Genomic DNA, 16,014 nt, shown 5'->3' with positions numbered 1-16,014 from the left:
GTAGGTATTGGGCCATTACATGTATGTACCGAATTTCGTACACATACGTGAAACGTAGCGGGAGGCGCACTCCGTTGAACCTTCATAGGTGGCGCTATCGAGCCATTTTACCCCGCCCAATTCTGAAACGCATATCAGATGTCAATTTTCGCCAGTTCTGACGCGTGTGCAAATTTTCGTGAGTTTTCGTGCATGTTTAGGCCCTCAAAAATGCGATTAAATGCGGAAAATAATAATAATAATAATAATTAAAGCTGCAAGCAGCGATGAAAGGGCCCTCGCACCCGTGCCAACCGCCACCCGGTGGATTTAGGAAGACAGAGCACGGTGGGCATTATGCATTTAAGTAGGTAAATATAGGAGTATGTCAAAGTCAGTTACAAAAATGTCCTTTATTATGGGGATAATAGCATGCGTTATCACTCAGATAAGTGTTGCTAGCATGTTTTAGCATGTTTCTAGCATGTTTAGAACTCAATGGCATATTAAATATGTCGCTAGCAATGCATCACAGTTTAAAACGTGTCACTTCCTGTTGACAGTAGGTGGCGCTATTACTTTAACTTAAAATTGTCATGTAGATTTGTTCAGGGCAGGACTCTTATCAAACGTGTGAAGTTTGGGGCAGATTGGACATTGCCTTCTTCAGTAACAACAACTTCCCGTTTCATTGCATTAGCGTGCTTTAGCACTTAGCTAAGAATTGCTAGCATGTTTTAACATGTTTCTAACATGTATATAACTCAATGGCATATTTAACATGTTGCTAGTAATGCATTGCTGTGTTAAACATGTCACTTCCTGTTGCCAGTAGGTGGCGCTATTCTATAACTGAAAAGTGTCATGTAGATGTGTTCAGGGCAGGACTCTTATCAAACGTGTAAAGTTTGGGGCAGATTGGACATTGCCTACTTGAGTAACAACAACTTCCTGTTTCATTGCATTAGCATGCTTTAGCACTTAGCTAAGAATTGCTAGCATGTTTTAACAGGTTTCTAACATGTTTATAACTCAATGGTTTATTTAATATGTTGCTAGTACAGCATCACAGTGTTAAACATGTCACTTCCTGTTGCCAATAGGTGGCGCTATTACTATAACTAAATATTCTCATGTAAATGTGTTCAGACCAGAACTCTTATCAAACGTGTGAAGTTTGGGGCAGATTGGGCATTCAATGCCTGAGTTACAGCAAATTCCTATTTAATTGCAATAATAGCATGCTTTAGCACTTAGCTAATGTTTGCTAGCATGTTTTAGCATGTTTCTAGTATGTTGTTAACATGTTTAGCACTTGCTGGCAATTTTGTATATGTTATTAGGAGTCCAAAACAGTGTTAAACATGTCACTTCCTGTTGCCAGCAGGTGGCGCTATGACTGTAACTGAATTTGAGCATGGTCATGTGTTCAGGACAGAACGCTTATCAAACGTGTGAAGTTTGGGGCAGATTGGACATTCAATGGCTGAGTTACAGCAAATTCCTATTTAATTGCAGTAATAGCATGCTTTAGCACTTAGCTAATGTTTGCTAGCATGTTTTAGCTTGTTTCTAGTATGTTGTTAACATGTTTAGCACTTGCTGGCAATTTTTTATATGTTATTAGGAGTCCAAAACAGTGTTAAACATGTCACTTCCTGTTGCCAGCAGGTGGCGCTATGACTGTAACTGAATATTCTCATGTAAATGTGTTCAGGGCAGAACTCTTATCAAACGTGTGAAGTTTGGGGCAGATTGGACATTGTTTGCCTGAGTTACAGCAACTTCCTGTTTAATTGCAGTAATAGCATGCTTTAGCACTTAGCTAATGTTTGCTAGCATGTTTTAGCATGTTTCTAGTATGTTGTTAACAAGTTTAGCACTTGCTGGCAATCTTTTATAAATTATTAGGAGTCCAAAACAGTGTTAAACATGTCACTTCCTGTTGCCAGCAGGTGGCGCTATGACTGTAACTGAATTTGAGCATGGTCATGTGTTCAGGACAGAACTCTTATCAAACGTGTGAAGTTTGGGGCAGATTGGACATTCAATGCCTGAGTTACAGCAACTTCCTGTTTCATGGCGAAACATCAAAATTTGTCAGGCCGCCGAGGACACGCCCTTCGACGAAAACTCAAGATCTTCGCAATTTAACGTCGCAAAGGCCTTAAGATTACACTCACCAAATTTGAAGATGATCAGATTAAAACTGTAGGAGGAGTTCGTTAAAGTACGAGGCCTGAAAATGGCAAAAACTGCACAAAAATCAGAGAGGAAGTTCAAAATGGCTGACTTCCTGTTGTGTTTAAGGCTATACTCCAAGAGACTTTTTTGTAGGTATTGGGTCATTACATGTATGTACCGAATTTCGTACACGTACGTGAAACGTAGCGGGAGGCGCACTCCGTTGAACATTTATAGGTGGCGCTATCGAGCCATTTTGCCCCGCCCAATTCTGAAACGCATATCAGATGTCAATTTTCGCCGGTTCTGACGCGTGTGCAAATTTTCGTGAGTTTTCGTGCATGTTTAGGCCCTCAAAAATGCGATTGAATGCGGAGAAGAATAATAATAATAATAATAATAATAATAATAATAAACAGAGCAATTCCAAGAGGGTCCTCACACCATCGGTGCTCGGGCCCTAATAAACAGAGCAATTCCAATAGTGTCCTCGCACCATCGGTGCTCGGGCCCTAATTAAAGCTGCAAGCAGCGATTGCGGGCCCAAGCCGGTGGCACCGCCACCCTGGTGCCTTTAGTGGAACTAAAGGCACCGGGTGGCGGTGCCACCGGCTTGGGCCCTCCATCGCTGCTTGCAGCTTTAATTTTATATATATATATATATATATATATATATATATATATATATATATATATATATATATATATATTCTTTTTATAGGCTTTGTACTTTGTACACTTTGTACACTCACGTTCCAATATAGAAAAATTAAAAAAAAATATTATGAACGGCACAAACTGTACAAATGACTATTTAAACAGAGCAGTGTAACTTTTATATGTAAGGTTGACTATTTTATTATTATATTTTATTAAGGCTATAATGAACATTCTGCGATGTCAAGATAGCAATGCTGGAATGCTGTGTGTGTGTGTGTGTGTGTGTGAGGCTCGATCGAACTACTCATAAAAACTCCGTCATTTTGTTCATACAGACCATCATTCAAAATGCAAAGTGTTTCCTTATATTTGTGTACACTCGCAATGAAACACAACATTGTGCTTTTGTTAAACTATAAACTCTTGTCAAACTGTAACCTACAACTGTCACCCAACCAAAAACACACACACACACACACACACACACACACACAAGCTTTCATTTCTATCCTTGTGAGGACATTCCATAGGCGTAATGGGTTTTATACTGTACAAACTGTATATTCTATCCCCTTACACTGCCCCTATCCCTAAACCTACCCATCACAGGAGACATTCTGCATTTTTACATTTTCAAAAATATATAATTTAGTATGTTTATTAACCCATTCCCCTCATGGGGACCGCTGGCTGGACCACATTGGAGGTGATCTCAGGTTTTACTATCCTTGTGGGGACATTCGGTTCCCACAATGTAATGTATACCAAGTACACATCCCCCCTCCCCTCCCCTCCCCACACAGACAGACACACACACACACACATAATGGCAGAGAGACAGAGAGAGAGAAAATACACATTCAAACCACAATATCTGACTTCCTGTTGGTCGGAGCTAATGACTGTAAATTAGAAAGTTGTCCGGATCGAAGAGAAGAATATACGTACCGAGTTTGGTTACTGTAGGTAAAACTATAACTAAGTTATAACACACTTTATGCATCCTTTTTTAATCATAAATTTGTTTCCTCGCCACGGCCAAACCGTTCGAGATATCAAAAATCCCCTGGCAATTTATCATCTTCCATGTCTTGACTTCATGCTGACCGAGTTTCGTGGTCATCGGATGAATTCTCTAGGAGAAGTGTTTCAAATGCGAGAGCAAGCGTTCTCCAATCAACCCGTAATAGCCGACTTCCTGTTGGGCTGGCGTAAAACTTGACCCAGGGAAAGTTGTTCGGCCCGATTAAATCTATATGTGTACCGAGTTTCATATTAATTCATGCAAGCGTGTTTGATATACGGACAAGTGTTCGAATCCCATTCCAGGGGGCGCTGTCGAGCCCCCCTGCCACGCCCGGGTACCAGCTTCAGCCTGGCCCTGATGGCCGCGGGTTCTGACCAGTGTGCAAAATTTCAAGAGTTTTCGAGCACGTTAAGGCCCTCAAAAGTGCCAGAGATTTTGCACACAGCAGATAAATGGTTAAACTAAAAAACTAGCCCCCCCCCACCCCTCCTCACACACACACACACGCACAGAGGGGCAGAGGGAAAATGCTCCAAACAGTACACATTCAAACCAAAATATATGACTTCCTGTTGGTCGGAGCTAATGACTGTAAATTAGAAAGTTGTCCGGATCGAAGAGAAGAATATACGTACCGAGTTTGGTTACTGTAGGTAAAACTAATACCCCATTTTTGACTAAAGGTGGCGCTAATGAGCCCCTTACCACGCCCGTTTCTGAAACTTCGCACAAGTGTACTAGGCAATAAATGTGATATGCATGTTGAGGTTCATGCAATTTGAAGCATGTTAAGAGCCTCAAATGCATCCAAAAAGAATATAAAAGTTTAAAGCGTTGCCATGGCGACAGTATTAAAGATATCAATAATCCTTTCACAGGTCTACATCTGTCGTGTGTTTACATTATACAGATGAAGTTTGAAGCAAATCGGGTAAAAATAAGAGGGTGATTTCAAAGCATTTTGAAAGTGACACACTTCCTGCTGCCAGTTGGTGGCGCTATAACTTTGACTCACAATAGTCACATCCATGTGATTGGCCTCTTACAACAAACACACTGCTGAAGTTTCATCAAGATCAATTAATGTATGCAGAAGTTATAACACACTTCCTGTTTCCAATATTCGCCATAAATTCGTTTCCCCGCCACGGCCAAACCGTTCGAGATATCAAAAATCCCCTCGCAACTTTTCATCCTCAATGTCTTGACTTCATGCACACCGAGTTTCGTGGTGATTGTTTGAATCGTCTAGGAGGAGTATTTTAAATTCCATTGCATGTGTTTTTTAAACTACGCCAAATAGCCGACTTCCTGTTGGGCTGGGGTAAAAAGTCAGAGCATGAAGGATATATGAACCGATGAGATCTATAAGTGTACCGAGTTTCATATTATTTCATGCAAGCGTGTTTGATTTATGGACCAAGTTTTCGGACCCCGTTCCAGGGGGCGCTGTCGAGCCCCCCTGCCACGCCCGGGTACCAGCTTCAGTCTGGCTCTAATGGCCGTGGGTTCTGACCCGTGTGCAAAGTTTCAAGAGTTTTTGAGCACGTTAAGGCCCCCAAAAGTGGCAAAAACCTTGAAAAAAAAATATTATAAAGAAGAATAACAAAAAACCCTTAGAAGAACAATAGGGCTCTGCGCCCTTTCAGGGCTTGGGCCCTAATAATAATAAACAGAGCAATTCCAATAGTGTCCTCGCACCATCGGTGCTCGGGCCCTAATAATAATAAAGAAGAAGAAGAAGAATAATAATCCTTAGAAAAACAATAGGGCCTTCGCCTTTTCAAGGCTTGGGCCCTAAAAATAAAAAGGCCTTTAAAATCGATTCCCTATTTTCATTTTCGAATCTTGGGTTGGTCGGTCCGATCGATTGTGCAATCGATTTTCGAACGTAAAGTGACAGCCCTAACACACACCAACATCATCATCAGATGAACACACACACACACACCAACATCATCAGATGCACACACACACACACACACCATCATCATCAAATGTACACACACACACCAACATCATCATCAGATGCACACACACACACAAACACACTACTCTCACCTTTGGACTCAATGACGTTGTTGTCCCCGATTTTCAAGGCCTGAGACACTAAACACACACACACACACACACACACACACGTTAGATTAGTTGACGACAGAATCCTGATGTTGATTGCCGGTCTGATGAAAAACACACACACACACACACACACACACGCACCACTTCCAACCTCGAACACGTTGTTGGTCCCGATGCTCATGGTTTTGGGCTCCACGTCCTCGGCGTCCGGCAGGATGTTTTCAGGAAAACTGACAGAAGAAACACACTTTACGGGTTAGCTCAGATCATCGGATGAGGCGGTGTTACTGCTGTGAAGAATGTGGTCATGTGGTCAGGCCGAGGTCATGTGGTCAGGCCGAGGTCATGTGGTCAGGCCGAGGTCATGTGGTCAGACCGAGGTCATGTGGTCAGACCGAGGTCATGTGGTCAGGCCGAGGTCATGTGGTCAGACCGAGGTCATGTGGTCAGACCGAGGTCATGTGGTCAGGCCGAGGTCATGTGGTCAGGCCGAGGTCATGTGGTCAGACCGAGGTCATGTGGTCAGACCGAGGTCATGTGGTCAGGCCGAGGTCATGTGGTCAGTCCGAGGTCATGTGGTCAGACCGAGGTCATGTGGTCAGGCCGAGGTCATGTGGTCAGGCCGAGGTCATGTGGTCAGACCGAGGTCATGTGGTCAGACCGAGGTCATGTGATTGTGTGTCCGTGTGTCCGTGTGATTGTGTGTCCGTGTGATTGTGTGTCTGTGTGATTGTGTGTCCGTGTGATTGTGTGTCCGTGTGATTGTGTGTCCGTGTGATCGTGTGTCCGTGTGATCGTGTGTCCGTGTGATCGTGTGTCCGTGTGATCGTGTGTCCGTGTGATTGTGTGTCCGTGTGATTGTGTGTCCGTGTGATTGTGTGTCCGTGTGATTGTGTGTCCGTGTGATCGTGTGTCCGTGTGATCGTGTGTCCGTGTGATTGTGTGTCCGTGTGATTGTGTGTCCGTGTGATTGTGTGTCCGTGTGTGATTGTGTGTCCGTGTGATTGTGTGTCCGTGTGATTGTGTGTCCGTGTGATTGTGTGTCCGTGCGATTGTGTGTCCGTGTGATTGTGTGTCCGTGTGATTGTGTGTCCGTGTGATTGTGTGTCTGTGTAATCGTGTGTCCGTGTGATTGTGTGTCTGTGTGATTGTGTGTCCGTGTGATTGTGTGTCCGTGTCTGTGTGATTGTGTGTCTGTGTGATTGTGTGTCCGTGTGATTGTGTCTGTGTGATTGTGTGTCCGTGTGATCGTGTGTCCGTGTGATTGTGTGTCCGTGTGATTGTGTCCGTGTGATTGTGTGTCCGTGTGATTGTGTCCGTGTGATTGTGTGTCCGTGTGATTGTGTCCGTGTGATTGTGTGTCCGTGTGATTGTGTCCGTGTGATTGTGTGTCCGTGTGATTGTGTGTCCGTGTGATTGTGTGTCCGTGTGATTGTGTGTCCGTGTGATCGTGTGTCCGTGTGATTGTGTCCGTGTGTCCGTGTGATTGTGTCCGTGTGATTGTGTCCGTGTGATTGTGTCCGTGTGATTGTGTGTCCGTGTGATTGTGTGTCCGTGTGATTGTGTGTCCGTGTGATTGTGTGTCCGTGTGATTGTGTGTCCGTGTGATTGTGTGTCCGTGTGATTGTGTGTCCGTGTGATCGTGTGTCCGTGTGATTGTGTCCGTGTGTCCGTGTGATTGTGTCCGTGTGATTGTGTCTGTGTGATTGTGTCCGTGTGATTGTGTCCGTGTGATTGTGTCCGTGTGATTGTGTCCGTGTGATTGTGTGTCCGTGTGATTGTGTGTCCGTGTGATTGTGTGTCCGTGTGATTGTGTGTCCGTGTGATTGTGTGTCCGTGCGATTGTGTGTCCGTGCGATTGTGTGTCCGTGTGATTGTGTGTCCGTGCGATTGTGTGTCTGTGTAATCGTGTGTCCGTGTGATTGTGTGTCTGTGTGATTGTGTGTCCGTGTGATTGTGTGTCCGTGTGATTGTGTGTCCGTGTGATTGTGTGTCCGTGTGATTGTGTGTCCGTGTGATCGTGTGTCCGTGTGATTGTGTGTCCGTGTGATTGTGTGTCCGTGTGATTGTGTGTCCGTGTGATCGTGTGTCCGTGTGATTGTGTCCGTGTGATTGTGTCCGTATGATCGTGTGTCCGTGTGATCGTGTCCGTATGATTGTGTATCCGTGTGATTGTGTGTCCGTGTGATTGTGTGTCCGTGTGATCGTGTGTCCGTGTGATTGTGTGTCCGTGTGATTGTGTGTCCGTGTGATTGTGTGTCCGTGTGATCGTGTGTCCGTGTGATTGTGTGTCCGTGTGATTGTGTCCGTATGATTGTGTGTCCGTGTGATTGTGTCCGTATGATTGTGTATCCGTGTGATTGTGTGTCCGTGTGATTGTGTGTCCGTGTGATTGTGTGTCCGTGTGATTGTGTGTCCGTGTGATTGTGTGTCCGTGTGATCGTGTGTCCGTGTGATCGTGTGTCCGTGTGATTGTGTGTCCGTGTGATTGTGTGTCCGTGTGATTGTGTGTCCGTGTGATTGTGTGTCCGTGTGATTGTGTGTCCGTGTGATTGTGTGTCTGTGTGATTGTGTGTCCGTGTGATTGTGTGTCCGTGTGATCGTGTGTCCGTGTGATTGTGTCCGTGTGTCCGTGTGATTGTGTCCGTGTGATTGTGTCCGTGTGATTGTGTCCGTGTGATTGTGTGTCCGTGTGATTGTGTGTCCGTGTGATTGTGTGTCCGTGTGATTGTGTGTCCGTGTGATTGTGTGTCCGTGTGATTGTGTGTCCGTGTGATTGTGTGTCCGTGTGATCGTGTGTCCGTGTGATTGTGTCCGTGTGTCCGTGTGATTGTGTCCGTGTGATTGTGTCTGTGTGATTGTGTCCGTGTGATTGTGTCCGTGTGATTGTGTCCGTGTGATTGTGTGTCCGTGTGATTGTGTGTCTGTGTAATCGTGTGTCCGTGTGATTGTGTGTCTGTGTGATTGTGTGTCCGTGTGATTGTGTGTCCGTGTGATTGTGTGTCCGTGTGATTGTGTGTCCGTGTGATTGTGTGTCCGTGTGATCGTGTGTCCGTGTGATTGTGTGTCCGTGTGATTGTGTGTCCGTGTGATTGTGTGTCCGTGTGATCGTGTGTCCGTGTGATTGTGTCCGTGTGATTGTGTCCGTATGATCGTGTGTCCGTGTGATCGTGTCCGTATGATTGTGTATCCGTGTGATTGTGTGTCCGTGTGATTGTGTGTCCGTGTGATCGTGTGTCCGTGTGATTGTGTGTCCGTGTGATTGTGTGTCCGTGTGATTGTGTGTCCGTGTGATCGTGTGTCCGTGTGATTGTGTGTCCGTGTGATTGTGTCCGTATGATTGTGTGTCCGTGTGATTGTGTCCGTATGATTGTGTATCCGTGTGATTGTGTGTCCGTGTGATTGTGTGTCCGTGTGATTGTGTGTCCGTGTGATTGTGTGTCCGTGTGATTGTGTGTCCGTGTGATCGTGTGTCCGTGTGATCGTGTGTCCGTGTGATTGTGTGTCCGTGTGATTGTGTGTCCGTGTGATTGTGTGTCCGTGTGATTGTGTGTCCGTGTGATTGTGTGTCCGTGTGATTGTGTGTCTGTGTGATTGTGTGTCCGTGTGATTGTGTGTCCGTGTGATCGTGTCCGTGTGATTGTGTGTCCGTGTGATTGTGTGTCCGTGTGATTGTGTGTCCGTGTGATTGTGTGTCCGTGTGATTGTGTGTCCGTGTGATTGTGTGTCTGTGTGATTGTGTCTCCGTGTGATTGTGTGTCCGTGTGATTGTGTCCGTGTGATTGTGTGTCCGTGTGATTGTGTGTCCGTGTGATTGTGTGTCCGTGTGATTGTGTCCGTGTGATTGTGTGTCCGTGTGATTGTGTGTCCGTGTGATTGTGTGTGCGTGTGATTGTGTGTGCGTGTGATTGTGTGTCCGTGTGATTGTGTGTCCGTGTGATTGTGTGTCCGTGTGATTGTGTGTCAGTGTGATTGTGTGTCCGTGTGATTGTGTCCGTGTGATTGTGTGTCCGTGTGATTGTGTGTCCGTGTGATTGTGTGTCCGTGTGATTGTGTGTCCGTGTGATTGTGTGTCCGTGTGATCGTGTGTCCGTGTGATCGTGTGTCCGTGTGATCGTGTGTCCGTGTGATCGTGTGTCCGTGTGATTGTGTGTCTGTGTGATCGTGTGTCCGTGTGATTGTGTGTCCGTGTGATTGTGTGTCCGTGTGATTGTGTGTCCGTGTGATTGTGTGTCCGTGTGATTGTGTGTCCGTGTGATTGTGTGTCCGTGTGATTGTGTGTGCGTGTGATTGTGTGTGCGTGTGATTGTGTGTCCGTGTGATTGTGTGTCCGTGTGATTGTGTGTCCGTGTGCGTGTGTGTCCGTGTGATCGTGTGTCCGTGTGATTGTGTGTCCGTGTGCGTGTGTGTCCGTGTGATTGTGTGTCCGTGTGATTGTGTGTCCGTGTGATCGTGTGTCCGTGTGATCGTGTGTCCGTGTGATTGTGTGTCCGTGTGATTGTGTGTCCGTGTGATTGTGTGGCCGTGTGATTGTGTGTCCGTGTGATCGTGTGTCTGTGTGATTGTGTGTCCGTGTGATTGTGTGTGCGTGTGATTGTGTGTGCGTGTGATTGTGTGTCCGTGTGATCGTGTGTCCGTGTGATTGTGTGTGCGTGTGATTGTGTGTGCGTGTGATTGTGTGTCCGTGTGATTGTGTGTCCGTGTGATTGTGCGTCCGTGTGATTGTGTGTCCGTGTGATTGTGTGTCCGTGTGATTGCGTGTCCGTGTGATTGTGTGTCCGTGTGATTGTGTGTCCGTGTGATTGTGTGTCCGTGTGATTGTGTGTCCGTGTGCGTGTGTGTCCGTGTGATTGTGTGTCCGTGTGCGTGTGTGTCCGTGTGATTGTGTGTCCGTGTGTCCGTGTCCTTGTGTGTCCGTGTGATTGTGTGTCCGTGTGATTGTGTGTCCGTGTGATTGTGTGTCCGTGTGATTGTGTGTCCGTGTGATTGTGTGTCTGTGTGATTGTGTGTCCGTGTGATTGTGTGTCCGTGTGATTGTGTGTCCGTGTGATTGTGTGTCCGTGTGATTGTGTGTCCGTGTGATTGTGTGTCCGTGTGATTGTGTGTCCGTGTGATTGTGTGTCCGTGTGATTGTGTGTCCGTGTGATTGTGTGTCCGTGTGATTGTGTGTCCGTGTGATTGTGTGTCCGTGGGATTGTGTGTCCGTGCGATTGTGTGTCCGTGTGATTGTGTGTCCGTGCGATTGTGTGTCCGTGTGATTGTGTGTCCGTGTGATCGTGTGTCCGTGTGATCGTGTGTCCGTGTGATTGTGTGTCTGTGTGATCGTGTGTGCGTGTGATTGTGTGTCCGTGTGATCGTGTGTCCGTGTGATCGTGTGTGCGTGTGATTGTGTGTCCGTGTGATTGTGTGTCCGTGTGATTGTGTGTCCGTGTGATTGTGTGTCCGTGTGATTGTGTGTCCGTGTGATCGTGTGTCCGTGTGATTGTGTGTCTGTGTGATCGTGTGTGCGTGTGATTGTGTGTCCGTGTGTCCGTGTGTCCGTGTGATTGTGTGTCCGTGTGATTGTGTGTCCGTGTGATTGTGTGTCTGTGTGATTGTGTGTCCGTGTGATTGTGTGTCTGTGTGATTGTGTGTCCGTGTGATTATGTGTCCGTGTGATTGTGTGTCCGTGGGATTGTGTGTCCGTGCGATTGTGTGTCCGTGCGATTGTGTGTCCGTGTGATTGTGTGTCCGTGTGATTGTGTGTCCGTGTGATTGTGTGTCCGTGTGATTGTGTCCGTGTGATTGTGTGTCTGTGTGATTGTGTCCGTGTGCGTGTGATTGTGTGTCTGTGTGATTGTGTGTCCGTGTGATTGTGTGTCCGTGTGATTGTGTGTCCGTGCGATTGTGTGTCCGTGCGATTGTGTGTCCGTGCGATTGTGTGTCCGTGTGATTGTGTGTCCGTGTGATTGTGTGTCCGTGTGATTGTGTCCGTGTGCGTGTGTGTCTGTGTGATTGTGTCCGTGTGATTGTGTGTCTGTGTGATTGTGTGTCCGTGTGATTGTGTGTCCGTGTGATTGTGTGTCCGTGCGATTGTGTGTCCGTGCGATTGTGTGTCCGTGCGATTGTGTGTCCGTGTGATTGTGTGTCCGTGTGATTGTGTGTCCGTGTGATTGTGTCCGTATGCGTGTGTGTCCGTGTGATTGTGTGTCCGTGTGATTGTGTGTCCGTGTGATTGTGTGTCCGTGTGATTGTGTGTCCGTGTGATTGTGTGTCCGTGCGATTGTGTGTCCGTGCGATTGTGTGTCCGTGCGATTGTGTGTCCGTGCGATTGTGTGTCCGTGTGATTGTGTGTCCGTGTGATTGTGTGTCCGTGTGATTGTGTGTCCGTGTGATTGTGTGTCCGTGTGATTGTGTCCGTGTGCGTGTGTGTCCGTGTGCGTGTGATTGTGTGTCCGTGTGATTGTGTCCGTGTGATTGTGTGTCTGTGTGATTGTGTGTCCGTGTGATTGTGTCCGTGTGATTGTGTGTCCGTGTGATTGTGTGTCTGTGTGATTGTGTGTCCGTGTGATTGTGTGTCTGTGTGATTGTGTGTCCGTGTGATTGTGTGTCTGTGTGATTGTGTGTCCGTGTGATTGTGTGTCTGTGTGATTGTGTGTCCGTGTGATTGTGTGTCCGTGTGATTGTGTGTCCGTGTGATTGTGTGTCCGTGTGATTGTGTGTCCGTGTGATTGTGTGTCTGTGTGATTGTGTGTCCGTGTGATTGTGTGTCCGTGTGATTGTGTGTCTGTGGGATTGTGTGTCCGTGCGATTGTGTGACCGTGCGATTGTGTGTCCGTGCGATTGTGTGTCCGTGTGATTGTGTGTCTGTGTGATTGTGTGTCCGTGTGATTGTGTCCGTGCGATTGTGTGTCCGTGCGATTGTGTGTCCGTGTGATTGTGTGTCTGTGTGATTGTGTGTCTGTGTGATTGTGTGTCCGTGTGATTGTGTGTCCGTGTGATTGTGTGTCCGTGCGATTGTGTGTCCGTGTGATTGTGTGTCCGTGTGATTGTGTGTCCGTGTGATTGTGTGTCCGTGCGATTGTGTGTCTGTGTGATTGTGTGTCCGTGTGATTGTGTGTCCGTGTGATTGTGTGTCCGTGTGATTGTGTGTCCGTGTGATTGTGTGTCCGTGTGATTGTGTGTCCGTGTGATTGTGTGTCCGTGTGATTGTGTCCGTGTGCGTGTGTGTCTGTGTGATTGTGTCCGTGTGCGTGTGATTGTGTGTCTGTGTGATTGTGTGTCCGTGTGATTGTGTGTCCGTGTGATTGTGTGTCCGTGCGATTGTGTGTCCGTGTGATTGTGTGTCCGTGTGATTGTGTGTCTGTGTGATTGTGTGTCCGTGTGATTGTGTGTCCGTGTGATTGTGTGTCCGTGCGATTGTGTGTCTGTGTGATTGTGTGTCCGTGTGATTGTGTGTCCGTGTGATTGTGTGTCCGTGTCTGTGTGATTGTGTGTCCGTGTGATTGTGTGTCCGTGCGATTGTGTGTCTGTGTGATTGTGTGTCCGTGTGATTGTGTGTCCGTGTGATTGTGTGTCCGTGCGATTGTGTGTCCGTGTGATTGTGTGTCCGTGCGATTGTGTGTCTGTGTGATTGTGTGTCCGTGTGATTGTGTGTCCATGCGATTGTGTGTCCGTGTGATTGTGTGTCCGTGTGATTGTGTGTCCGTGCGATTGTGTGTCCGTGTGATTGTGTGTCCGTGTGATTGTGTGTCTGTGTGATTGTGTGTCCGTGTGATTGTGTGTCTGTGTGATTGTGTGTCCGTGTAATTGTGTGTCCGTGTGATTGTGTGTCCGTGCGATTGTGTGTCCGTGCGATTGTGTGTCCGTGCGATTGTGTGTCCGTGTGATTGTGTGTCCGTGCGATTGTGTGTCCGTGCGATTGTGTGTCCGTGTGATTGTGTGTCCGTGTGATTGTGTGTCTGTGTGATTGTGTGTCCGTGTGATTGTGTGTCCGTGTGATTGTGTGTCCGTGTGATTGTGTGTCCGTGCGATTGTGTGTCCGTGTGATTGTGTGTCCGTGTGATTGTGTGTCCGTGTGATTGTGTGTCCGTGCGATTGTGTGTCCGTGCGATTGTGTGTCCGTGCGATTGTGTGTCCGTGTGATTGTGTGTCCGTGTGATTGTGTGTCCGTGCGATTGTGTGTCCGTGTGATTGTGTGTCTGTGTGATTGTGTGTCCGTGTGATTGTGTGTCCGTGTGATTGTGTGTCTGTGTGATTGTGTGTCCGTGTGATTGTGTGTCCGTGTGATTGTGTGTCCGTGTGATTGTGTGTCCGTGCGATTGTGTGTCCGTGTGATTGTGTGTCCGTGTGATTGTGTGTCCGTGTGATTGTGTGTCCGTGCGATTGTGTGTCCGTGCGATTGTGTGTCCGTGTGATTGTGTGTCTGTGTGATTGTGTGTCCGTGTGATTGTGTGTCCGTGTGATTGTGTGTCCGTGCGATTGTGTGTCCGTGTGATTGTGTGTCCGTGCGATTGTGTGTCCGTGCGATTGTGTGTCCGTGTGATTGTGTGTCTGTGTGATTGTGTGTCCGTGTGATTGTGTGTCCGTGTGATTGTGTGTCTGTGTGATTGTGTGTCCGTGTGATTGTGTGTCCGTGTGATTGTGTGTCCGTGTGATTGTGTGTCCGTGCGATTGTGTGTCCGTGTGATTGTGTGTCTGTGTGATTGTGTGTCCGTGTGATTGTGTGTCCGTGTGATTGTGTGTCCGTGTGATTGTGTGTCCGTGTGATTGTGTGTCCGTGTGATTGTGTGTCCGTGTGATTGTGTGTCCGTGCGATTGTGTGTCCGTGTGATTGTGTGTCCGTGTGATTGTGTGTCCGTGTGATTGTGTGTCCGTGCGATTGTGTGTCCGTGCGATTGTGTGTCCGTGCGATTGTGTGTCCGTGCGATTGTGTGTCCGTGTGACAGAGTCCTGCACGGGTTCGGGTACCCGACGGGTGACCCGCAAATTTTGCTCAAACGGGTGAAAAATATCCAACTGTGTCGGATACGGGTGCGGGTCGGGTCGGACACGGGGAAACGCGGGTCTAAACACGGGTTCAGTGAGATGCGGCGCCTTGTAAAAGGTCCAAGTGATCTGAGGGCGCGCGCGCTTCCTGGTGTGTGACGTGTGTGCAGACTGGTGCATAGATGTATACACTAAATGTCGCCTTGGCTACGGCAGTTCATTGGAACCATAGATTGGAACGAATGTCTTTAATGCGAAATCTAGTGTATACATCTATGCACCATTCTGCGCACACGTCACACAGAAGGAAGCGCGCGCGCTCTCAGATCACTTGGACATGGCTTTGTTACAAGAGGTAAAAACGATATAAATACTGTTCGTTTTCTCACACAAACCGCTCGTTTCGTGTCTTAGGCCATCAATGTGTACTTACATTTACGAGTCATTAAATCATGTTTCATTTGGACTTCTCTGTGCATGCTCTTTGAGGTGGACCCCATAGACCTGCATGATATGACTGTCAGACAACAACGGTTTGACCTAAAAATATCAAAATTGAAAATACTGCGGAAACAAAGACACCTACATCTTGGATGTCCTTGAGGTAAGCTAAAACATATCAAAAATTAATTTCAAAGTGAACTATCCCTTTAATGCAAACACAGCCACAGGGGAAAAAAATAATATTTTTATTAAATAACATTTGAAAACCTGTATAAACTGAACACCAAATAACAATATTAACTATTGAGAGGTGATGACTCGTTCATGAAAACGTCACAAAGAAACGGGAAAAGTAGCCTAATGATTATTGAATAGGCTATATAGGCCTATGTCAAATATAGCCAGGACAGGAGACAGAGCTGTTTTCTTTCGTTTTGAATTGTTTTGTGGTAACGCGTTAGCCATGTAGGCCTAGGCTATCGGCTTTTTGACAGCTTCGGCTGTTGTCCTTGTGTTAAGGCAGGCCGCCAAAGGCAATACAAATTTGAAAAAAGTGTGATTGACTAAACTGATTTTATTTCGGGTGCGGGTCGGATCTCGGTTCTATTTTAAGCGGGTCGGGTCGGGTTGCGGATTTTAATTAGTGCTGCTGTCGGAAAACGGGTCGGATG

General features: G+C 46.9%; 1 protein-coding gene across 2 annotated transcripts in view; it reads right to left on the bottom strand.

The window, feature by feature from the left end:
- The window catches only part of dctn6 (dynactin subunit 6), a 52,146-nt gene that overhangs the window by 19,478 nt on the left and 16,654 nt on the right, over window positions 1-16,014 (bottom strand). The window contains exons 4-5 of one of the 2 annotated variants that reach the window (XM_079600684.1): window positions 6,074-6,162; window positions 5,912-5,959 (exon numbers count right to left, since the gene is read on the bottom strand). In XM_079600684.1, the coding sequence (XP_079456810.1) occupies window positions 5,912-5,959; window positions 6,074-6,162 (137 nt within the window). Of the gene's footprint in view, window positions 1-5,911; window positions 6,163-16,014 lie in introns of both variants that reach the window. The other variant, XM_079600683.1, reaches the window with a different exon arrangement.

Source organism: Phoxinus phoxinus, assembly GCF_949152265.1.
Source record: "Phoxinus phoxinus genome assembly, chromosome: 2".
NCBI classification, from domain to species: Eukaryota; Metazoa; Chordata; class Actinopteri; order Cypriniformes; family Leuciscidae; genus Phoxinus; species Phoxinus phoxinus.
The sequence above is the reverse complement of the archived record's forward strand: the minus strand, read 5'-3'. Positions and strand labels throughout refer to the sequence as shown.